This window comes from Apis laboriosa, unplaced genomic scaffold (assembly GCF_014066325.1).
Source record: "Apis laboriosa isolate Shangri-la unplaced genomic scaffold, ASM1406632v1 scaffold1321_cov151, whole genome shotgun sequence".
NCBI classification, from domain to species: domain Eukaryota; kingdom Metazoa; phylum Arthropoda; class Insecta; order Hymenoptera; family Apidae; genus Apis; species Apis laboriosa.
In genome coordinates this window covers 892,745-918,100 of record NW_025221248.1, presented here as the reverse complement: position 1 = coordinate 918,100, position 25,356 = coordinate 892,745, and the positions used below count along the sequence as shown (strand labels likewise).

The window sequence follows — 25,356 nt, the reverse complement described above, 5'->3', positions numbered from 1 at the left end:
ATATATATAGTTTAAAAGTTTCTTAATAATTGTTAAAACAATTGAAATAATTATGTTAAAAAAAATTTGTGCTGTTAAAAATGTTATATTGATATAACATTTTTTGAAAAAATTTATTGTGGCTAAATATAAAAAAAAAAAATACTGTTATTGCTATATTGCTCTATTTGAAATTAAAAAGCCACAAAAGTTATATTTTTTTGATATATTAATTTTATGATTAATGTTAAAATTTATTGACTATATTTTTCCCCTTTATTTATATACATCTTGCTATATTTTTTTTAAATATAATAAATGATCAAGATGATTTTTTGAAAATTGAAAAATTTTAAGTTTATTCCTGAATATAATGCTGAAAAAAATAAAAGACTTAAATAACAGTATTCTTATAAAATATTTTCTTATAAAATATTTTATGAATATACATAAAGGTCATTATTATAAAAATATAGAAATATCAATCAGTATTTTGTTAGAAAAGATACTACTATATTTATTTTATAGCTTCACATGTGTTGTATTATTATACATATATGTATAATATAAACTGATACAAGTAAAATGAGATTCTGTTTATACAATGAACAAAATATTCTTAATTATTCTATAAAATTCGGAACAATAAGTACTTGCGCGATTATTTTTTAAAAAAAATCAAATTACAAATTAAATTCAAATTATGAAAAACATTAAAAATAAATGAATTTTTGTAATTGAATCATATATTTTAAATGTAAATAGAGATGATGTTAGTAAAAAATTTTTTAAATTTTTAATTTAAATGATATACATTCATTACTTTTTAAAATTTCATTATTTTGCTAATATCACTTTATATTTTATAATATAAAACACAGGATTTCAAAAAAATACTTTTTTAAAAAAATTTTATTTATTTCAGTAATATAATAAAAGTGTTTTCTAAATTTGTAATTAATCCTAATATTGTCATTTATTTGACAGATAGTACAATAATGACAACACTTTAAATATTATCTAATGATACGTATAAAAAAGTTTTACAAAAATTATTATCAAATTTAACTTGTATATAAATATATACTGTTAACACAATGAATTGTGTCTGTCATTGCTGTATGAACAATTTATTATAAAAGGAATGAATGGCTTTGAACACTGTTATGGAAATATATTTCCATTCAGTATAAACATATTTCTTTTAATGAATAAATTATATACAAAACGATATTACTAAATTAATAGCTAACTAATTTCTGATTAATATACTAAACATATTTAGCAGATATCAAATATTTGTTTATCTGCAAATAATATTTATTTTTATCAAAATAACATAATTTCAAGTATTTTAATTTAAAATTATTTGTCATTTAAAACAAATCAATAAGTTTAAAATTAATTAATTGCAAAGAAGTGTCATAAATTTTAGCATAAAAAAAAAGTATAAGAAATGAAATATAGGATTTAACAAATTATTTCATAATGTTATGTATATCCAAATATTGCAAAAAAATGAAATGAGAAAATGAAGATATTGCATAATTGGTATATATGAATATACCCAAAACATATCTGTTTCTAACAATTTGTTTTCAGTCTCATGTATATCTTTTGTGCTTAGACAAGTTTATACATCTTGAATATCAATTTACTCTTTTTAATTTGAGTATTAAAATATTTAACTTAATAAACCACAATTACTCAAATTGTTTTTGATTATAACATCAGTTACAGCATCGAATACAAACTGAATATTAGATGTATCAGTAGCACATGTAAAATGTGTATAAATTTGTTTCTGATCTTTTCTTTTATTCAGATTTTCAAATTTCATTTGAATATAAGAAGCACATTCTTCATAAGTGTTAGCACCTTTATATTCTGGGAAACAAATAGTTAATGGGCTCCTTGTGATCTTCTCTTCAAAGAGATCTTTTTTGTTTAAAAATAAAATAATTGATGTCTCAACAAACCACTTGCTATTACAAATAGAGTCAAACAGTTTCATTGATTCTATCATTCTATTCATTTCTTCATCCTCTGCAAGTACTAAATCATATCCACTTAATGCAACACAAAAAATGATAGCAGTAACTCCTTCAAAACAGTGTATCCATTTTTTTCTTTCTGATCTTTGACCTCCTACATCAAACATTCTGATAGAACAGAAAAATTTTAACAATATAAAATTCACAATATAAAATTAATGAAAATATTTTAAAATTAACTTACTTAAAATGTAAACCCTTAAAGGAAAAATGTGTTTCCACTATTCCTGTTGTCTTTACACGTGTTCTAAGAACATCTTGTTGAGTAGGAATGTAATTAGGCTGAGCTATACGATCTAAAGCATTAAGATAATATGCTGCTGAATCATTTAGTTGATATTCTCTACTGCGGGTGAAACAAAGTTGTACTCCAGCATCCTGCCATAATCGTTTCATTAATAATGCCAGTTCCCCTGTTAGTTCACCCTCTTCTGCAGCAGAGGCTAGGGTAAAAAATTGACGTGCTATATCCTATAATATAATTAATTTGTTGTTACTAATAAAATATGTATGATCTAATATATAATACATTTTTATGATTATATAAGATATTTTTCACTTAAAATTAATATGTTTACCGCTTTATTAGGATCTGCAAAGTCAATTCGAAGCTGACCCATGGCTCTAATTATTGTCATAAGACTTTGAACTGTGTTACTGCAAACTACAGGTTTATATTGTTCACATTCTTCTTTACTGTAGCCTGTTTCATGAATAATTTTCATTTGTTTTACTATAGTAGATTTTCCAGATTCTCCAGCTCCTTAAAAGGCAAACATATATTCATATGTTTAATGAATATATTATATGTAATATTTGATTTTCATTATTTTTTCGTTTTAATAAAAAACATCAATATTCATAAATCATAATCTATCTGACTATAGATAACTATAGATTGAGAACATGATATCTAATGATTCATTCTAAATGATGATTCAAAGTTTTCGGAAAATTGCCTGCGATATACTTCCATGATTATACAAATCCAATAATTGATGAGAATATAACTAGTGTGAAAAAATTATTTAGAGTAAATATCAAACAATTGAAATATTATCTTAAAAAATTAATGGGAAAACAAATGAAAAAAAAAAGTTTCTTTGATGACCACACAGTGCAGTGATCTACTTTTACAACAAATCATTAAAACATTGTGGAATCATCATCTCCGAGAAAACACATAATAAGTAAAAAAAGAAGAATAATTGTTAAGACAATTATTCTAGATAAAAGATACATTTATGGAAAGAAAAGAAGAAGAAATTACCAAGTAGGAGGAGTTTGACCTCACTAGCGGCCCGTTCCCCATCAGCTCTAAGATCCTTGTCGATCTTCTTAGATCTTTCTGCAGCTTCTTTCTCGCCGGTAGTACTCACCGCGCAGCCCATTTTTGCCGGTGATTCTTTTTATCCGGTGAAGAAAGAATGAACACCATGTACAGCGCTCTTCGAAACAATTAATCGCGCTGCCGTATATGACACTTGTTGCACGGACGTGTGGGAACCGCCCGCACGCGGTTGTGCTCGCATACACACACTGATTGAATATGCAGTCTTACACACTTGCGTATATATCCTCTGTCAATATAGGTATTATCGTATACTACATGTATACATGCGATCTATTTCTCGTGATCACTTGTTGCTTCCCGTCAGAAACGATGCAATGGACCTAAACTCTACGAACTTGCAATACCGGCAATCACTTCACATACAATCTATCTACTCTATTCCTTGGTGTACGATACATAAGCAGGATTTGTGAAAATTTTTCGATTACGATCAACAACCAATCCATGTAAAGATCGCGAATACTTTCAGGCCAATGAAAACATTAAAGAGATATTTGTTTGAATTATAAGCGCCATCTAGCTAAAAATCAAAAGTCGGTTAGAGATTGGGAGGATCATCTTGTAATATATTTCATTCGATGATTATATTATGTACATTTGGGTCTATGGGCCCCAATAAAATTTATAAATATACGCAAATAAATGATCATTTATAATATGTATTATCTTATTTTAATAAATATTTATATTATTGCTATGTTATTTTAAATTATTGTACTGCATCATAAAAAATCGAATGAAATATTATTTTGTAAATAAAAAGAAAAAATATTTATATTTATAAATCAAAAATATTTATTTATTCTCGTATAAAAACAAATTTATATTTAATTTTTGTTTAAAATTGGTCAAATATTATAAAAACTGAATATATAATATTATATATTAATGTAGTATATTGTATTATAATATATACATATATAAAATGTATAAAATATATATATTTTATATATGTAATATACAAAATATTAATATATTCATAGAACAACTTTAGAGAATCAATCCTAAAAACAAAAATTGATATACAAAAATATCTGTTAAAGCTTAATTATTAGATTATAAATAATTACATTTGGATTAAATGAAACAAAATGGAAATACAGTAATATAATTTTATCTCCGTTACAATGCCACGCCGTTACACTGTCATACTCTGTCTTTGTCTTAATTCATTTAACGCAAATTTAAATTATAATTTAATTAATAATTAAGCTTTAAATAACATTTTTGTATTTTAATTTTTATATTTTGTATTTTGTATTTTTTTATTTATTTTGGTTTTTAATCAACTCTTCCACTAATATATTAATATTTTACACATATATAGCATATTTTATTTAATTATATATTTTAATAATTAATAAAACATATTCACTAGTAAAATGTAATAATATATATATATATATAAATGACATCATAAAAGAAATAACAATATATAAGAATATAAATGCAATATTTAGATTATAATTTAATTTCATCGGAAAAATGAATATTTATAAATTCCAATGATTTTTTAATTATAGTCAATTTCTATTCTATAATTTTCATATTTTATAATTTTTTAATATTTATGATTATATTGGATATGATTTCACAAAAAAATTAATTTACTAGTAATTCAATATAATAATCGATGAATGATGATAAGATTAATCTAAAATTTTGAGTTTCAATAATAAATTTGTTTTAAAAAAGAAAAAAATATTTTAATAATAAAAGTGAATAAAAATACTTATACAATATACAAATTACATAATTATACAAATACAAATTACACAATAAAAGATTATATATACAAATTTTATATATATATAAATTTTATTAAATTAAATAAATTAATACACATAATATGTATTTATTTTCATATATATTATTGATAATCAAAAAAAGACAAAATATTCAGAGTAGAAAATAAACAAAATATTAATAAATTAATTTACATAAAATTAAATTAATGTAAATAAAAATTAAAGTATAGTTATGTAAAATTATATTAGATTATATATATATATATATATATATATATACACATACACACATATATGAATATTACATAATATGATACGATATTAATAATATACGAATACAATACGAAATAATTGAAAATATTTTTTATCACTTTTGATAATTTTTTTCTTTTTTTTTTCTGTATTTCTGTTGTCTTCTTTTATTTATACTAATTATTCTATCTATAATTATTTATATTAATTATCAATTTCTAAAAAATTATTCTATTTTATGACTTTGTATCAAAGGATTTAATTTGATATTCAATATATAATAATAATAAAAATAAATTATATAAAAATTGATTTATTTACAAAGACAATTTTATTTCTTTTTTTATCTTATTATTATTTTATTTCTCTGAATTTTTCTTTTTACGTATGATGTAAATATGTTATATATATATATATATGAATAATATATATTATTAATGAATGAATAATAATATGCATATTAAATTTGTACATTAAATTTTTATTAATTTTATTTCGTTTATTCATATAGCTTATTCAATTATTCTACAATTTTGATTTCAATTATTAACGATTCAAATGATAATTGATATTTATATATAAATATATAATATGAATACGCATATTTTGTTTGTATGCGTATTCAGCTGATGACCTGTAATTGTCTTTAGTAATCAATTAGGTTTCAAACGTGAAAGAATCGCTAATTGTTTTGAGATTATGAGATCTTTCAGAATTTTAGTAAGTATTAAACAAATATTTGAATTAAATTTAAAAAAGATTAAAAATCAAATTTAATTTATATAATTCGAATTTAATACTTGATTATATTTTTATATATTAGCTTCTTATTGGTTACATCGATTTTATTTTTGCACACATTTCCATAATCAATCATTTAGATGAAAAATTAAGGCAAACAAAAATTGAAATAGCCAAACTTTATATTCGAGAAGAACCAATAGGTAAAAAAAAATAATAAATAAATTAAATATTCAAATAAAATATATTTAAAATAAATTTTTTAATGATGATCATAGTTGAAAGAAAAGTGTACAATGTAAAATGGAATCGATTGTGGAAAGAAGATCTCAACAAAGAACTACCTTTCATAACAAATGCATTCAACAAAATATTCTTGGTAGAAGCAAATCGTTTTATAGCATTTTCTTTTGATGCTTCTAACAATATCTCATCTCGAGAAATAATTCCAATCTCTAATAATGGTTCCATTAAATTTGTCAGAGTATGTAAATTAATATTATTTATGATTACTTAAAATTATATACAATATTAGAATATTTCAATTAACATATTACAGAATATTATCTGGAAAAATGTACTTTATTTGTTAATTTGTTATATAACCGGTTTCTGTAGTATTTATACACAAACAAATAATTTACAATTAAGACGTCGTCAAACCATTCGATACGAGGAATGTCCCATGGATGCTAATTTCTTCGTTCGTGACAATCGACTTTATCTCGTGGTGGCCAATAATTTCGGTCAATTTCCTGTGCAGTCTTTGTAAGCGAAATTAATATATTTTTAGAATTATTTTAATTAAAAATGTATATTTTTTGTTAATATAGAATATATCATTGGAATATATCATTTTGTTAATATAGAATATATCATTGGAAAGAAACATACATGGATGAAATAAAGAATATAATAACTACTGCTGCAGTATCAGTCACTACATTTAAATACAAACAATCAACAATCATAATATTCGCACAAAATAATGAAAATATCCCCAATATTGGCTCTATGGTATATGAATTTACAGAAACCAGTTTAGATAAAATACAATTCTTAAAAACTTCAAATCCGATTTCCGTTCATCATTATAGACATGCAGGCTTTAATTTTATTTTATTAATAAATCAATATGAACCAAGTAACTTACTTTGGTGGGATGGTTCGTTTTTTCTTCATTTTTCTTTTTTATATTACAGATCTATGAAAATTATATTTTCAAGTTATTTTTTAGGATATGAACTGTTAAACTGGCAACAAATTCCAGAAATAGAAATACCTGATTTAATTCATATCGTGAATATCAATGATAATAATTTTTTTTTCGTAGTCTATAATGTAAATATAGAATTTAACTAATTAACAATCAGTAATTATTTATAATTATTTACAAATATTATACATATTTTAGAATATTTTAAAATTATACAAGTTTGAAAATGCATCAGATTGCAATTTAATAAATACTATGAAGTTACCTAGCGGAATGTTTCTGATTGACATACGAACTCGAATCGACAAATCTGTGGTAAATATGCTGCTGATTATCATGAATTCAGATCAAGTTTACAGTATAGAGTCATGGGAGCTAAAAATTGAAGAAATTTTTCCTGGTTAGTTATTTTATTTTAAAATAGTATTCTTCCGAAATTATTTCTCATTTCATTTATTATAATTTTATTTTCAGAACATTCGATTAAAAAAAGCGATACTTTATCGAACCATTTGACCGAATTAGTTGAAATGTTGCAACAAAGGAAACCTTTTCTAGAAAAAGCTACAACCTTATGGTCTCTTTTATTCTCTGCACATGAAGATTTAACAATACCAAAACTTTTAATCTTGCAAGATTTAATATTAGATTCAGGAACTGTGAAAAACATTAATGTCTTTATAGATGAAGATATTATAATACCTCGAGAACTAGAACAATACATGGAAAATTTAAACCATGAAATTGATAATATTTTAATGTCTAAATTTTTAATGTGGAATAATATAAATAGAGATATCATTATTGATGGAGATGCGTTTATTGAAGAACTGCAGATTGATAAACTGATTGTAGATTTTTTTAATGATGTTGATATTTATTCAAATGATATTACAGATTCAAGTAAAATGCAAAAATTTTCAATTTCACTGCAGAAAAAAGATGTGATTATAAATGATCTTAAAGTAGAATCTATTTGTGGTATTCCATTTCGATGTAAGAGTTAATAATAATAAATAGTTAATAATAATAAAAAATTTAAAGGTATGAAAATATTATTAAGAAACAAATCTTTATTTTAGATTGGTCTCTAGCTAGTGATGTATTAAAATTAGAAATAAATTTAACATCAGATAAAATTGAATTTTCAAATGATACTATATATTTAAATTCGAATATATCGTTAATGAATTTAAATATGAAAATGTTAAATGGCACGAATATCAATGAACTTTTTGATAAATTATTTATCATTAATCACAATCAGAAAATTAAAGGTAAATTTCATAAAATTATTTTAAATTATTAATTTAAATTAATATTTAAATTTAAATTAAACTTTTTAGGAAATATTATTTATAATAATATGTTAAAAATCCAGAATCTTACAATACAAATGTTGAATGAAAAGTCATGGAACAAATATATGAATACAATAACCAATCAAACTTTTGATAATTTTATAGCAAAAAAATTTAGAGTAGAAAATTTGTTCGCGGATTCGATAAATGATATTCCAGTTTCAAAAGCAGCGCGAATATCTACTGAAAACATAATCAAAGGTATTTAAAGTGAGATTAATTTAATTTTTTAAAGTTTTATATTATTATATATATTATAATATATATATATATATATATATATATATATATATAATAGTATATAATATTATATATTATTATAATATTATAAATATTATTCATATTTACGTGAAAAATGTTATGTTCCATAGGAGATGCAAAAATTGCGAGATTACATGTAACAAAGAAATTTATAGTTGATTCAAAATTCAAAATATCAGATATTCCATATCAAATATATTCTAATGTTTCCATTCAAGGTAACGTGAAGATAAAAACTTTAGAACTGGATAATTACATGCAAATCTTTCTAAATAATGAAAAAATAAATCTTAATAATATTTTCAATGTTTTTTGGACAAAATCAAGCAATCAAGTAATTAAAAACGATATCATTTTTGAAAATAGTTTAACTATAGATTATTTTAACACAAAATACTTGAATGGGTTTTCTGAGGAAGAATTTTTGTACACTACTGTATCAATTATTCCAAAAAGTTTTGAAAAATTACATTTTGAAAATATTTATATAGATGATATGTTTTTCGTTGAAGAAAAAAATGATAGTTTCTTCGAAATTGCTCCAGAATCTATAATAATTCGAGAAAAATTATATGTAAAACATATACACGGAAACGAATTATTCATTGATGTTTTCAATGATGTTCCTATTGTCAATATTTTAAACCAAAAACAGCCTCATATTTTTCTACAAAACATGACTTTTTCTAAGATTAAAACTAAACAAATATTTGTAAATAAACTTAATTTTCTCTTCTTTAGTGACAAAAATAGTACTTTCTTTTTACGAAATAGCAAATATCAGAAAATTAAATTTATGAAAGTTCCGAAATTTTGTTTAGAGAATCTCAATGTAGAAAAAATTAATAATTTCGAAGTAAAAAAACTTGGATTGTTAAAAAATATGAAATTATTTGATTTAAAAGATTTAGTAATACATGGTGATTTAAATATTAAAAATTTAAATATTATTTATTTAAACGATATTGCCAAAAAAAATATCGTATTCAATATTATTAATAAAATTGAGTTCCAAAAATTAACCGTAGAGAATATCACATTGAAATCCCTACATGATCTTGATGTGAATAACTTTTTTAATGATTTTCTCTCGAAATCAACAGAACAAAATATACCTATAAAATTCATTTTTTATAAAGTTACTGTTAATAATATCAAAACTAAGATTATTAATTATCAAGATATCTCTAATTTGATATGGATTGATAAACCTTTATTGATAGAGAACGTTAAATTCGATAATTTAATTGTAGAAGGAGATATTGTAACAAAAAATTTAAACAATTTTGTTTTTGATGAGGTAAACTTTAAATTAAAATATGAAATGATAATATTGACTTTCAGTTATTGAATTAAAGAAATTTTATTTCAGTTATATTCAAGTTTGATCAATGTGTCAATATCAAAAATCACTAATTTAAAAATAGACGGAAATATTTCTTGGGATATTTTCTCAATAAACTCCACTTCTTTGACATTTTTATTCAAAAATGCAGTAACCAAAACAACGAATCAAACTATTCAAAACAATATAATTTTTCAAAAAAATATATCAGCATCAATAGTTAAAGCACAATCTAAAGAAATCGATAAAATATATAATATTATTGTAGATGCTGTGATAGATGATGAGAAAAATATTGAAGTAATTGGTCAAAAAATTTTTAAAGAGAATCTAAATATTGATACTATATCAGTAATCAATAATATTGATATTCCTATGATTAATAATGTTAATATTCTCGAATTTAATAATTCCGTAGTAAGAAAAGATCGAGAAGCAATAATAACTGGAATTATAACTTTTCTCGATGATGTCGCGATTGATCAAATTCTTGTCAATGATAATGTTCATAACATCCTCTTAAAAGATGTGGTTCTGGCAACTGATGTATTACCAACTCATATATTTTTCAAAAATCTTGTTATATTAAAAAATGTACGTTTGAAAAATTTTGATAAAGTAGATTTTGATGAATTCTTAAAGAATCGTGTAACCATTGACAAAGAAAATGAAATATTTTTTGATGTACATTTTAATGATATTATAGAAATAACAGGTATGTATACAATTATAAATAAATCATATTAAAAATTAGAAATTATATTAATTCGTTAAATAAATCTTTAAAACTGCAAGCATGAGAATTAGTTCAACAAACATGCAAAATTTATAATATTTATATATGATAGATATAATATAAATTATATAAATCATTTAATTCAAAATTTTATGTATACGCATGTATTTACTAATAATTCAATATAATATGATTAAAAAATCTTAGAGAATGCAAATGCATCAACACTCAATAATATTTATATTTCCGATTTGGCTCTAAATGAAAGTAAGGAAACGCAAATAATATCTGATTCAAAGATCTTTGAAGAAAATTTTATAGTAAATGGCAATATTTATACATCATTTATTAATGGGATGAACATATCATTAGAATATTATAACGGTGTGCAAAATGATGAAGACGTTAATATCATCGGAGATTTGGTAAAATTGTTTGATTCAGATAATTTACATGTATATATTTTATAATGTATTTAAAAATTGCATATTTGTTTTTAATTATTAAAAATTGTAGATTTTTGAGTCAAAAATTAAAGTTCCAGAAAATGTATCCGTTTTCAACTTAATAAACGAAATAAATTTATATACTATTCTCTATAATCTACAAGAACAAACACATCAAATCTATCGCGTGTTCGTACTAAATGAAATTAAAATGAAGGAGAGTATTGTTCAATCTTCCTTAATTTCTAAAACTCTTACAAACATTTTTTCATATTTAGAAATAGAACAAAAGTTAAGAATTCAAGCACCTAATATTAAAAAGATTGATGTTGCTTATTATGAACAGATTACAAAATTGAATATGTTTGGAGAAGAAACAGGACATTTTTGCGGACTTCCAAATAATTGTTCTTGTCTAATTGAATATATGGTTGAACTTACTAAAAAAAGTTGTCAAATTCGAAAAATAAATAATAATAAAATAATAAGAAATTATCAATATTTACATAATACATATGGTATAAACATAGAATCAAATGCAATATCATATAGTCGTGAATGTACATTGAATAATACTGAAAACGAATTCATTACGATTTTATGGATTAAACCTAACATAATTGATACTGGAGATATATTAAATACTAATGTAAAGGAAACGACTTTAAAAATTCGAGGTTTCATAAAAGATGCAAAATTTTTCACACATGATAGTATGATATTAAATATTAATAAAATTATTTAATTTTAAATTAATTAATAAATTAAAATAAATTAATTAATAATTAGTTTAACATTTTTAATTTTTAATTTTTTTATTTATTTTAGATGCTACTTTCCTTGCACTAGCAGTATATTATGATACGATACATGCAACACATCAGACAAATTCTTTAATTTACAAGATTGATTTCAAGAACAATACATTATTCTTATATCAAAACATATCCACTGATGGAGCTTGGACTGTTGAAATTTTTAAAAGGAATTATCACGATGTATATCTTCTATTTGGTTGTTTTGGAAACTCCGAAAAATCATATTTATATAAATTAGATGTTTCTATTTCCAAAGTAAATGCTTCATTATTAATTATTTTATAAAAATATTTTAAATAATGATAGATTTATATATTATTTTTTTATAGTTTATAATAATCAGAACTTTCGAAGGTAAAACACGCAATGTAAAAAGTTTAATTCAAGAACAAGATGGTTTTGTTTTATTAGATGATTTCGAGACAAATGCAATAAATATTTTTTATTACAATTCAGAATTCGATAATTTTTACAATTATCAAACTCTTTTGTATAATTCACAAATTTATGGAATAGAATGTTTTTACATGAACGGTATGAACAATATATTAATATTATGATAAAATAATAATTATATTTAACATTTTTTATTCTATTTATTATTTTAGAATTTGGCCAAACCAATTCTTTTGTCATTGTTATAACAGAAAATGATCAATTTTATATTTATGAATATATGCATGCACAAGTAAGATCACATTGATTCATTAATTAAATTAATTAATATAATTTATAATATATTAATTAATATATTAATTAAAATCTATATAATTTAATCTATATAGATTTTCTCACAAAATTATTTTTAGAAATTCCAATTGAAGATACATCAGCGCATAAATGATTTACAAATGATGGTACCTTTCTATCATTTAGAAAATTATTATATCTTTATGGGTACAAGCACAAATAGTACTATACTACGAATCATAAAACAAGGACCCTAAAAAAATTTTATAAGAATCTTATTATACAAGTTTATTTACTATTACATATTATATTATATTATACATATATAAATTATATCTTATGTAAATTAACATATAGAATATATAGAATTAATGCATACATATTAATAACTAAAATATATATAATATACATGTATATTTACAATATAAATTTCATGTATTAAATAATTAATATATTTGTTAGACAATTTTATTACTTTGTATGAATATATCTTAGTTCAAACATCTATAAGACTTATAGACTCTAAAAAAGCAGATTTAGTATTAATCGAATTGCGCCAGCGCAATTCCAACCAAAGCATTGAACTTTAATTTCTACAAAAAGAGGCTTAAGACAAAATTAAATAACATAAAAATCATTACGTGAGAATACAAGCAATTAAATGGTGTAGTTGCAAATATTTTCAGAACAATAATAATATTCTACGACGAATTCTGTAGTCAACGCAATACGAAGTGTAAAGGTTTTCCTCTTTTGTGAAGTAGAAGCCATCGTAACACATTGAAGTTTCTTCGTTGTTGCTGTGTAACACTACTCTTAAAGTTTTAAGGTATATTCAAGTGCAGAAAGTGTTTTTTTAATTTCAAAAAGATTAAAAACATTTTAAATTATCTCTTAAAATGAAACTGTCAGGGTATCATTTCATTGTTATTGGACAACTTTTATTCGTCTCTAATTAATTGCAAGCAATTCATAATTTGTATATAAATGTATGTAATTTAACTTATTTAATATGATTATAATAGATAAAATATCCAATTTAAAGAGATTGAAATATAATAAATTAAATTTAATTGCGTCTTCTTTTATCCGGCATGTCTTTTTTGGTTATGTCAAAACGATGAATTGGCATAATAAAACATTTACCAATTTATTAACATAATGTTGGTAATATTGGTACAATTGATTTTTTAAAACAATCATTAATCTTCGTTTTAATTAAAACATTTTATTTTATTCTATTTCCAAATAATGAGAACACTGTTTTGAGGTTATGACACGTATTAGGAATTTTCCATTACTAAATAATATTAAGTATATTTGTTTATATATTATTATAGCATAACGTAATTATATTCTATAATTATAATTAATTTTATTCATATGAAACAGTTCCTTCAAGGCAGTAATGGCTGTCAAGGGGCTAATAGCAGCAATTGTTCAATTTTTAACTCAACAATTAGAAGAAGGTGATATTACAGCAGATTCTCGGGAAAGCCTTGAAGTAGCGATACAATGTTTAGAAAGTGCTTATAATGTACAAGCATCAGATACTCCAACAAATTTTAACTTATACGAAGTTTATAAGTCTTCCGTAGAAAATGCAAAACCTTATTTAGCTCCAGAAGCTACTCCAGAAGCAAAAGCTGAAGCTGAAAGATTAAAAAATGAAGGAAATACTCTCATGAAGGCTGAAAAACATCATGAAGCTCTTGCCAATTATACAAAGTATATATTTCGATCTATTTATTTATTACTAATATATAAGTTGAAGTTAAAAAAAAAAAAATATTTTTATAAAAATTTATATATTTTTAAAATTACAATAATATTATATTATTTTTTTAGAGCAATTCAATTAGATGGTCGTAATGCTGTGTATTATTGTAACCGTGCTGCAGCATATAGTAAAATTGGCAATTATCAACAAGCAATTAATGATTGTCATACTGCATTGTCCATTGATCCCTCGTACAGTAAAGCATATGGACGTTTAGGTTTAGCATATTCCAGCTTGCAAAGACATAAAGAGGCTAAAGAAAGCTATCAGAAAGCTTTAGAAATGGAACCTGATAATGAAAGTTATAAAAATAATTTACAAGTAGCAGAAGAAAAATTAGCTCAGCCAAGCATGAGTAATATGGGATTAGGTGGAAGTGCATTACCAGGCATGGATCTTAGTTCACTCTTGAGTAATCCTGCTCTTATGAATATGGCTCGTCAAATGTTATCCAATCCAGCTCTACAAAATATGGTGAGCAATTTTATGAGTGGACAAGTCGAACAGGGAGGACATATGGATGCTCTTATAGAAGCGTAAGGATTAATTATTAATGCCTCTTGTACTTATATAAAACATATAACATCATATAAAATTTAATATTTTATAATTTTATATTACATTTAAAAACTTTTTAGTGGTCAACATTTTGCACGACAATTACAAAATGCTAATCCTGAATTAATTGAATCTTTAAGACGACAAATGGGAGGAAATCCAAATGATCCAGATCCACCTCAACAAAATTAAAAACTATAATTATGATACATTTTAATGATTTTACATGAAATGGAAATAATCAAATTTAATTGGAACATATACATAATTAAAAAGCAGTGTGTATCATTTTCTAATATGAAAAAGTGAAAAATTGTAACTAAAATTCACTTAAAAAAATTATCACTTCTTAAAATTATACATATATGAATATCATATATATATATGATATATATGATATATATATGAATATCATATTTATATATATATATATATGATATTCATATAATATATATGATAGAAATTTTCCTATAACTTAATTATTAAATAACAATTTATCTTTTGAATGTGTGCTGATGACATTTGATATGTGAAGATTAAATAATAAATACCAAAATATAGTGAATATTTTATGAATGAGAACTTTTCAGAATATAATTGATGCTTTTTATGTCATATAAAATAACTCTCAATCTATTCTAATTGATATATAGTATAAATATTTTTTAGCTTTTAAAATTATTTTCTATATGATAAATTATTGTTATTATTTAAAAACTAAATGGAATTACGTTTCTTATCAAATATTATAGTGTTTTTTCTAATAACTATTTTGTTCATAAACTGGTTATGAAATTATTAAAAAATTTCAAAATATTTAAAAAGTTACAGCGTTAGCTTTACAGAAAAATGTATATAATTAAACACATTCTAAATACATAACAAATTATATTATTAAATATTTTCAAAATATGTTCTTTATTTAATTTCTTTATTTATTTCTGCAACTACGATATTATAATAATATAAAAATTTAATAAGTTAATTATAAGTAATTATTTATAATTAGTTAACAACGAAAAATTACAATTTTGATCAATTAAATTTTATTATATTTTTAAAAAATGTGAAATTCAGAAATTTGAGTAATTTTTTTTCTTTTAAATTTTATAGAATTAATAAGATACAAATAAATATATTATATGACAAATTATTCTTATTTATCATATAAATTTTTATATTTATGTTCTAATTTGTTTTGACAATCTGTTTTGTATACAAATACAAATTTATAATTATTAATATTATATCTTACATATCATTCACTTTTACAAATAATTATTGCCATTGATTTAATATTTCATTTTTTTTGCCTTTTTTTTTTCTCTTTTTTTTCTTGCACTAATAATTTACTTATATTTATAAAAACACATAACACACATACACATATTTTTTTCAATTTTAATAGAATTATTAAATTATAATTAATGGAATTGTTAAATTATTTAGAGATGATAATGATAAAATTACTATATAATAATAAAACAATATTTTTTTTCTTGTATTGATTAAATTATTAATCCTATTTTTTAGACATATTTAAATTCTCTATGATTAAAATAATCTATAAAATACTTGAATACAATACTTGAATTATAACTATAATTTATTATATTTATTTTTAATGGAAAATAACATTTATAACATTAACAAAATTGAAAAAATTTTTAAATGTATTCAATTGTAAAAATATATAATTTATTTTATCATTTCATTTGTTTCATCAGTTTCTTATTTATCTTATATACTATAAAGTTAATATAATTCTTTTTTCACATTACAAAAACACTGAATGATGAAACTGATACAGCATTATTTATATAATTTTCAACCCTTCCCATCATTCATCTACAAATATATTCAAGAAAAAAAGTTGCCAATTATGAAACAAAATGGCTGGCAATAACATAAAAGAATAGAGAAGTGAGAAAATAATATTATCTATAATAATATTATCTAATTAAATCTGATTTTATTGAGTAAACCATTGCTATAGTAAGCTTCTCATTACGTGCAATATCATTCCCCTATTTTTATTTCTATGTTGCTAACAACCATTTTATCCCGCATTGGCAATTTTTTTGTTCAAGAAACACTGTTGTATACATAAAATCCCTCTAGATTCCTAATATATGATGGCACATGATTCGTTGATTTTATAGTATTATCTAGGAACGTATTATTAAATGATGCATAAATTAATCATCTCTCTTTTTAAAGAAAAATTATTATATTAAACATATTTTCATTTAAATATGTAACAAAAAAATTATTTTTTAAATATTATACATATAATTCTTTAATATTATAATACTCTTATTAGATAGATAAAACCACTATATAAAAATTACTATAATGTAAGCTCATAAATTTGTTAATATGAAATTAATAAACATTAATATTTTTCTTTTTTTTTTAACTATGCAATTATAATGATTAATAATTTAAATTATACAACATTCTACTAAGAGTTATATAATACTCAATTTCAATTACTTAAAATTTTATTAATATACAATTTGAATAATATAAAAAATTATTATTTTATAATTATCATTATACAATTTATAAAAAATTTATATGAAAATTTATCGGATATATATCAGAAGTCTGATAATATTTTGTAAATTCCTAGGAAAGGGTACTTTTAAAGCCTCAATACGATCCTGAGAATAATGCCCCTCCTTACTACTCGATTGCCGCACACTCACAGATTGAGGTGTGGCCATCGAGGGCAGCCATCTTCTTGACTTTCTGTCGCTTAGCATTTCAGGTAAATACGCAATTATTTCTTAAGTAATACTGATTAGAGTGGTGTGAGAGTGTACTGTGTTGTGTGCTCGAATGGTTTAAGCGTGCTACATATCGCTTTGTTAACGGCGCAACCGGGAACTCTGTGTGTCAAGGAGGGAAAAAAACCTTCTCCTCCTCCCGCGATAGAGAGGGCCGAGGGAGTGCCATGCGTTACGAATCCACAGCATCTTCGCATGACGACTGTTTAATTCAACATACAAGAAGCTACACGCTGTGACTGCATTCAATCACTGATTTGGGATCGTTTGTACCAGTTTAAATACGACCTGGGCTTTAATTCAGTATGTAAATCGTCCCCTAGGCTCTAAACCCCTGCGTCGCTATCCTGTCGCACCTTCAGCGCCCCCATTCTCCCCTCTCTGGCTTTATCCCCCTCCGCCACCACCTTTCGGCAATGCACTTCCGGCTGTGCAAAATTCGACAAAAAATTCCGAGTCCCAGTCCGGAAACCTAGTAAGTAAAAATTTATGTCACGGTTTCGTTTTGACATTCCTTTGTCATCGTTTATTCTGTCAACCGACATCTCAAAGCTACAATAAACAAAAGGTCGGTACGCTTTTTGATGATAGAAATTCACATTTCTATTTACATTTTTATAAAATTTTTTTATATCTTATAGCATATTTCTTACTCACTTTTTCATTTTATATCTTTAGAATGATTTCATCAGAATTTCATGACTAATAAAAATATTAAACAAATATGTCGATTTTTTCAACCTATATATATATAATGTATACATGTATAAAAAATATATATACATATATAAAAAATATTTCAAATATTTTATATGTATTATAAATAATTTTAAAAAATAATATATATAATTTATACTGAATTTAAAAAAAATTCAAATTTAACTAATTCAATTTGTGAAATATTAAAATAATTATAGTATTTTGTAAATAATAATTTTTACAACAAATGAAATATAAAATTTAAAACTTTATTGTATTGTTTTAATATTAATATATTCAAGTTTTTTCATTGCTTTTCTTATAGAATAAATTATATGATTAAAATTTTTGCTTCTGATTTATAAAAAGTTTTAAATCTTCTTTTATGATTTTATATTAATGAATATATCTATATAAAATATAAATATTTAATAAATATTTAAAACTAAAAAATTAAAAAGAAATGAAATAAAAAAATACATTCTTATAATCTAATAAAATAATATCTTAATGAATAGGATTTCATATTAAAAAATTATAATATTTTGAAGCATATTGCAATATATGAATTTATATATATTTATTTATCATTATCTGAACAAATTTATGATTTTTATAAATAAAGAAATACAACTTATTTAATTAAAATTTTATACATCTTGTCTATGTATAATATGAATGTATTGCATATTATATTTTATTTTTGCTTCTTAAAAATATTTTTTTTATGGTATACATATTTCTTAATAGTGCATGCTTAATACAAAAAAGTATCATTCTTATATGTCTATGCATGTTCTTCAAAAACATTTTTTTCTCAAGGCATAAGGTATTCTCTTACATATATAACATAATAGTATGTAAAAATCTTTACATATGAATTAAATAACATGTAAGATATATTTCCTTTCTTACATATAATTTTTAAAGCTTTACCTTATGCACTTCAGAATTCTGTAATCTTTGATTTAAATGTGCATTTGAAGTCATTATGATAACACCATGATAATATTAAATTCACATTATATTTAGTCTTTGGCATTTGCAGAATCTTGTAGTGTGCATTTTCATATATATCGGAAGGAAAGAGTTATGAATCAAAATCATAAAGGTGCCATTGTGATTATAGTATTATTAATATTTTTACAGATATTTAAATACATTATGATTGAAATAAAATATATACATACATATTTACATATATATATATATATATATATATGTATATAATATAATATTATATATATATGACATCTGTAGTACATGCAAATATCTCACAGCCTTTTATCCATTCTAACATATAAAATGTCCACTTAAAGCAGAGACGCTGAAAGAAAGACTAAAAACATGGGATGCAATACGGGCCGATGCCTCGGTCCAGACGATACGGGGTACCCTGGATCAGGTATGATCCAATCAATATCCTTTCAATTTTCAGCCCTCGTAGGTTGCTTTCTATAAATAGTATTAAAGTAGATATGAAATATAGATATATTTAAAAAATATTACCTATATACCCACTATGTAAGTAGCAGATAATTATGAAATTAGAGACAATTTTTAGCAGTAAAATTACATTACAAACAGAGGGCTGTAGAAAGTATATGCTATTGTATTTGTAATGCTAGTATCAATTTAGTATTCTATTTAAATATAAATGAATACAATACTTTCAGATGACAAATATTATACCCTACGAGGTTTGAATTCAAGTCACTGTTTATAGCATTGTGAGGAGGTGAATTTAACTGAACAATTTCAAAAGATTACCCTGACTTCTTCCTAACTCTATCCTGAAGAATGCTTTTTCTTAATCTCTTTCACTATTTTCTTTATATCTGTTTAAATTTAGATCTATCTATTTAAAATTGCTTTTTATTTATTTATGCCTTATTAAGGTGTAGGAAAAGTAGTTTTCTTTAATATTGATATTATTTACATCTTTTCAAATATTCATTGCATTTCCCATTAAGTTGTAATTATCTTATCTTATGTGTATTATGTGTTCACTCACTGCATGCCTTTAGTTGAATTAATTTTAGATGGTGTTTCCAAAATGTTAATTCAATTGATTTAGATTCATTATCAGTCATATCTGAATAATTGTTAAGATACTTTTCATTTATATTATATAAAATTACAATTAAAGTTTAATCATATAATAAAAATTGACTTCTACACTAGTATTTACACTAAATTTTTCATTTTATATATATACATATATAAATACATATATAAACTAATAAGAGTTAGGTGTGTATTTTTATTATTATTAATATATATGTAAAATTAAACATATATTCTATATATATTAGTTATTATTAACAAAAAGAGGTAATAATATTTAAAATTAAAAATAAATGCTCATTTTTATTTAAATTATATTATAAAATTGTGATATTATTTATGTAGGTAAGTTATTACAAGAATTTTAAAGCATTTATATTAAATATGACAAGGTATTAAATATTTTTAAATTATGTAAATAAAAATTTGTTATTCATATGAAGTGATTTTAAAATTTTTAAATTTTAAAATTTTTGTTTTTGCATTAATAGATATATTTATTAAAATTATATATATATTGAGATTAAAATTATGTACATAAAATTAGAATTCTAATTTAGAATATGTTTGAATATTAATAAAAAAATATATAATGATTTATATTTTAGAATTCATGGCAGCCATTAGAAAGAAATTGGTTATTGTGGGTGATGGTGCTTGTGGTAAAACATGCTTACTTATAGTCTTCAGCAAAGACCAATTTCCAGAAGTTTATGTACCTACAGTGTTTGAAAATTATGTTGCGGATATTGAAGTTGATGGGAAACAGGTGAATATATAAAGAAATTTTTTATATATTTAATTAATTATTTTAATATTTGTTTATTGTAATTAATTAAATATTTTAATATTTGTATTTTTTTCTTAATATGATAAAAAAAATATCTATAATAGGTGGAACTGGCTCTTTGGGACACAGCTGGACAAGAAGATTATGATAGGTTGCGTCCACTATCATATCCTGACACAGATGTAATCTTAATGTGTTTCTCTATTGATAGTCCAGATTCCCTGGAAAACATTCCTGAGAAATGGACACCAGAGGTGAAGCACTTTTGCCCAAATGTGCCCATTATCCTTGTTGGAAACAAAAAAGACTTACGCAATGATCCTAATACTATCAAAGAACTTAGCAAGATGAAACAAGAACCAGTTAAGCCAGAAGAAGGAAGAGCTATGGCTGAAAAAATCAATGCTTTTGCTTATCTTGAATGTTCTGCTAAAAGTAAGGAAGGTATTAGGGAAGTATTTGAAACAGCCACTCGGGCAGCACTACAAGTAAGTATTGTTCATTACAAATTTCTTTAAATATGAATATAAACTGAGCAGACGTTATTATAAAAATTATATGAGTTCGTAGGTAAAAAAGAAGAAGAAGGGAAGATGTTGGCTCCTATAATTCTTGATTTATCACCGATAACAAGACAACACTAATGGAATTGCTAGTTGCAATGAAGCTAGTTGTTATGCCGGAGACCCCCAGCGGAAACAATAATATAACAATTTATCTTTAATTATTTTACATAATAAAGCAACTTATTAAACAAGGAAACTACAAAAATACGTAATATAAAAAAAACTGTCATCAAAACTGGAAACTTAAACTATTATATATATATATAAAATATCTCACACAACTGGGTCAATTTAAAATGACTTTAAAATGATAGAAGATAGATGAAAATTTCATTAGATAAATATAAATATTATTAAGTAGTGCACAATAAAATGCACAGTATTACATCTGTGATCTAAAGTTATGTTTCAAAGATTTCTAGATCATTTCCATTTCTTTAAATTAAATTGGTTTTTTTATATATATAAATATATATATATATATACATATATATATTTATAGATATATAAATATATACATTAATAAATTGTCTTAAATTTTATAGAAATATGTTAAAGCACTCTTTGAAAACAATTAATTCAAAAAATATTTTAATTCTAATTGTGTAATTATGTATTGTATGACAAACAGAAAAAATAAATATAAGAGCTTATATATTATATTGCGCACATTTTTTTTGTTTTTCATATACTAAATTCAATTAATTAAATTAATATTGCAAATTCATAAAATAAAATTCTTAAAATAAAGTTTTTAAACTAAACATTTTTAGATAAAAATGTTTTAATACTTTTTGGAAAATAAAAGCATCAATTGATTTATTAAAAAATATAAAATATCATTTAAGAAACTAATGATGACCTTGAATTCTTTGAAACGCTTTCATTTTCAGCATATATGCACCAAATTATGTTTATTTAAAACTATTTTGTTAAATGAAATTTTTTTTCTATTTTTTTTCATTTCAAAGTTATAACTTGATCAAATTGCGTAGATATTTTATATATGCTATAGTATATGAGAAACTATAATGTATATTGTAATGACTACTTGATTGTATTTTTTAATAATAATGAATTGTGCTTGAAGTTTAAAAATTAAACAATTGTCATACCAACTATTTATAATTATGATATATAATTATCTATATCATTGTAGTAATTATCATTATTATTAGTATCTCATTGCTATCGTATGCATCTCTTTCTTTTTTCTTTTTTTAAGTCGTAGTGCATGTTTATTTTTTAATAATAAAAAGAAAGTAGAAAGAAGATAAAAAAGTTGGGGGAATTCCTAAAACAATATAAAAAGAGAAAATGGAAAGAATAAAGGTGTAGTATGCAATGTAAAGTCATAGAAAGCAATGTAAGAATTTAAAACAAAATGTTAAGAATTCCAAATGTTACGTCGCTATTTTATCAAATCATCGCATTATATCTATATTTCTTACACAAAAAAATGAACTTTATATTATAAAATTGCGTAAGTAGACCAACGGATCACTTTGATCTTTAAAATATCAACTAGATTAAATGTATTATTAATTATTATTATAATTATTATAATTATTAATTATTTTTATTATTATATTATTGTAATACGATGACACTAACATTACGGATTGTAACAGCGATTATATTTATATATTTCGACAACACATCCATTGTATCCAAGTACAGAAGTACATAAATGATGTCTTAGTTGCGTTTTATTACGCGATATTTTTTCAAATTATTCGACATGATGTAATTACTCTAAATTAATAATTTAGGACGAACAATTTTCATAAAAAATATTGGTTTTTATAGTAATATCGTGGGACTTACAGGATACTTTATACTTCTACCAATGTTTCGATTGAAAGTAATATGTGTTCTTCAAACGTAATTAATTTATGAGTTCGAGTTACCTTTACAAAATGTTCGTATATCATATCTATTATCCTGTATTTTTCCTCCCTTTTATTTCATTTTTTTTTTCCATTTGTATGCATACTATTCTAATCTACTTTTAATCTTACGTATCTTCTATTAAAACTAATCTATAAGATTCATAAGGTAGTTGTTTTTTGCAAGAACTATTGAATTAACGGCTGCAATGCAGTCTTTGGCCATTGATTTAATGAATGACTGTGGAATTGTGTTCAACAAACTTTTTTTAATGATTAGCAGTACTATTGAATTACGCTTTTAACCAGAATCTGTAAGGTTGCAGTCAAATTTTGCAACGGTAAATTGAAATTTCATTTAGTAAGAATTTATATAATTATATTTATATAATTATACATACATAATCTTAATAATCTATTGTTAAAATATGCAAAAATAATTATTTAATTGTTCGTAGCACAATTTAAATTAAAAAGTTAATGAATAATTAAGTTTTTTATAACATTCAAATAAAATTTACAAAAAAAATCCTAGAAAAAAAGTAAGTTGAAAGTAAACTTTTGCAAATATAAATCCGTTGCAAAATTTATAAAAAAATTTTTATAATAATTTCTGAAGAATGTACTGTTAATTATGATTGTATCAGTTAATCCTTTATGGACTCTTTTTATCTAATGTTGCAATAAGTGCGTGTTTCAAAATAAAATAAATTACGAGAAATTTGTACAAACATTATCGCAATTTTTATAAATATATGGATCACGGGATATATTAATACATAAATTGTTAACTTAGAAATTATACTTATCAATATTTTTTCATTATCGTTTTGATTTTTATTAAAATAGAATAATCTTCAATCATTATTGTATAAAAATTATAAATATTCTTTAATTAAAATAAAAGAAAAAAAATAATTAAATATAATTACATTTTCTTATGAAAAAAGTTAAATATTGTTATATGCACAAACTTATAAGATAATATGAATTTCTATGTTTAATAAGAATCAAAATGGTAATATTTCGTATATCATAGCGTTTACCAAATTCATTAACGTTTACGTAAAAGAAGAGATAAAACAACTCTATTATTTTACATATTTAGTCCATATAGGATTAAAGATTGTACATAAAATATTACTATTCCTGAAATAGATAAGGTATTATACCTTCATGAATGTCCTATAATTTTTATTAAGCATTTCTTTATC

The 25,356-nt window shown here is 22.6% G+C and overlaps 4 protein-coding genes across 15 annotated transcripts; 3 read left to right on the top strand and 1 right to left on the bottom strand.

Annotated features, from left to right (window-relative positions):
• Positions 1-1,426: 1,426 nt before the first annotated feature.
• Positions 1,427-3,837, bottom strand: LOC122720819 (guanine nucleotide-binding protein G(i) subunit alpha). The gene is made up of 4 exons (XM_043947828.1): positions 3,304-3,837; positions 2,612-2,796; positions 2,218-2,504; positions 1,427-2,141 (listed from the first exon to the last, which is right to left on the bottom strand). The coding sequence occupies exons 1-4, from the start codon at positions 3,422-3,424 to the stop codon at positions 1,664-1,666; spliced, it is 1,071 nt and encodes a 356-aa protein (XP_043803763.1). The 5' UTR covers positions 3,425-3,837; the 3' UTR covers positions 1,427-1,663.
• A 2,249-nt stretch (positions 3,838-6,086) lies between these two features.
• Positions 6,087-13,258, top strand: LOC122720795. Its single transcript, XM_043947772.1, has 18 exons — positions 6,087-6,107; positions 6,211-6,331; positions 6,407-6,612; positions 6,688-6,896; positions 6,998-7,293; positions 7,366-7,469; positions 7,543-7,744; positions 7,819-8,340; positions 8,427-8,621; positions 8,691-8,906; positions 9,077-10,266; positions 10,339-11,026; positions 11,255-11,472; positions 11,564-12,206; positions 12,322-12,566; positions 12,641-12,845; positions 12,920-12,999; positions 13,121-13,258. Exons 1-18 carry the CDS (start codon positions 6,087-6,089, stop codon positions 13,256-13,258), a joined length of 5,499 nt encoding a protein of 1,832 aa, XP_043803707.1.
• Positions 13,259-13,537: 279 nt separating this feature from the next.
• On the top strand, positions 13,538-15,614 carry LOC122720713 (small glutamine-rich tetratricopeptide repeat-containing protein alpha-like). Of its 4 annotated transcripts, none has more exons than XM_043947605.1 (4): positions 13,538-13,830; positions 14,394-14,729; positions 14,850-15,317; positions 15,420-15,614. In XM_043947605.1, exons 2-4 carry the CDS (start codon positions 14,410-14,412, stop codon positions 15,529-15,531), a joined length of 900 nt encoding a protein of 299 aa, XP_043803540.1. In that variant the 5' UTR covers positions 13,538-13,830; positions 14,394-14,409; the 3' UTR covers positions 15,532-15,614. The 4 variants fall into 4 exon arrangements, with proteins under 4 accessions (XP_043803540.1, XP_043803541.1, XP_043803538.1 ...); XM_043947606.1 differs by lacking the exon at positions 13,538-13,830 and adding an exon at positions 13,847-13,990; XM_043947603.1 differs by lacking the exon at positions 13,538-13,830 and adding an exon at positions 14,080-14,315.
• A 2,393-nt stretch (positions 15,615-18,007) lies between these two features.
• Positions 18,008-23,356, top strand: LOC122720801 (ras-like GTP-binding protein Rho1). 9 transcript variants are annotated; one of them, XM_043947780.1, is made up of 6 exons: positions 18,048-18,112; positions 18,246-18,434; positions 20,150-20,235; positions 21,506-21,666; positions 21,792-22,175; positions 22,251-23,356. In XM_043947780.1, exons 3-6 carry the CDS (start codon positions 20,178-20,180, stop codon positions 22,329-22,331), a joined length of 684 nt encoding a protein of 227 aa, XP_043803715.1. In that variant the 5' UTR covers positions 18,048-18,112; positions 18,246-18,434; positions 20,150-20,177; the 3' UTR covers positions 22,332-23,356. The 9 variants fall into 9 exon arrangements, with proteins under 9 accessions (XP_043803718.1, XP_043803715.1, XP_043803714.1 ...); XM_043947779.1 differs by having other exon boundaries at positions 18,194-18,434; XM_043947784.1 differs by lacking the exon at positions 20,150-20,235 and having other exon boundaries at positions 18,194-18,434.
• Positions 23,357-25,356: the final 2,000 nt, after the last annotated feature.

Coding starts and splice junctions, on each gene's coding strand:
- LOC122720713 (XM_043947603.1), top strand. CDS start 14,275: ATGACACGTATTAGGAATTTTCCATTACTAAATAATATTAA. Junction 14,316..14,393: donor CCATTACTAAATAATATTAA/GTATATTTGTTT, acceptor CATATGAAACAG/TTCCTTCAAGGCAGTAATGG. Junction 15,318..15,419: donor ATGGATGCTCTTATAGAAGC/GTAAGGATTAAT, acceptor AAAACTTTTTAG/TGGTCAACATTTTGCACGAC.
- LOC122720801 (XM_043947777.1), top strand. CDS start 18,548: ATGCACTTCCGGCTGTGCAAAATTCGACAAAAAATTCCGAGTCCCAGT. Junction 20,236..21,505: donor TACGGGGTACCCTGGATCAG/GTATGATCCAAT, acceptor TTTATATTTTAG/AATTCATGGCAGCCATTAGA. Junction 22,176..22,250: donor CCACTCGGGCAGCACTACAA/GTAAGTATTGTT, acceptor AAATTATATGAG/TTCGTAGGTAAAAAAGAAGA.
- LOC122720819 (XM_043947828.1), bottom strand. CDS start 3,424: ATGGGCTGCGCGGTGAGTACTACCGGCGAGAAAGAAGCTGCAGAAAGA. Junction 2,505..2,611: donor TTGCAGATCCTAATAAAGCG/GTAAACATATTA, acceptor ATTATATTATAG/GATATAGCACGTCAATTTTT. Junction 2,142..2,217: donor TTTAAGGGTTTACATTTTAA/GTAAGTTAATTT, acceptor CTGTTCTATCAG/AATGTTTGATGTAGGAGGTC.
- LOC122720795 (XM_043947772.1), top strand. CDS start 6,087: ATGAGATCTTTCAGAATTTTA. Junction 7,294..7,365: donor TAACTTACTTTGGTGGGATG/GTTCGTTTTTTC, acceptor GTTATTTTTTAG/GATATGAACTGTTAAACTGG. Junction 7,470..7,542: donor TTTTTTTCGTAGTCTATAAT/GTAAATATAGAA, acceptor TACATATTTTAG/AATATTTTAAAATTATACAA.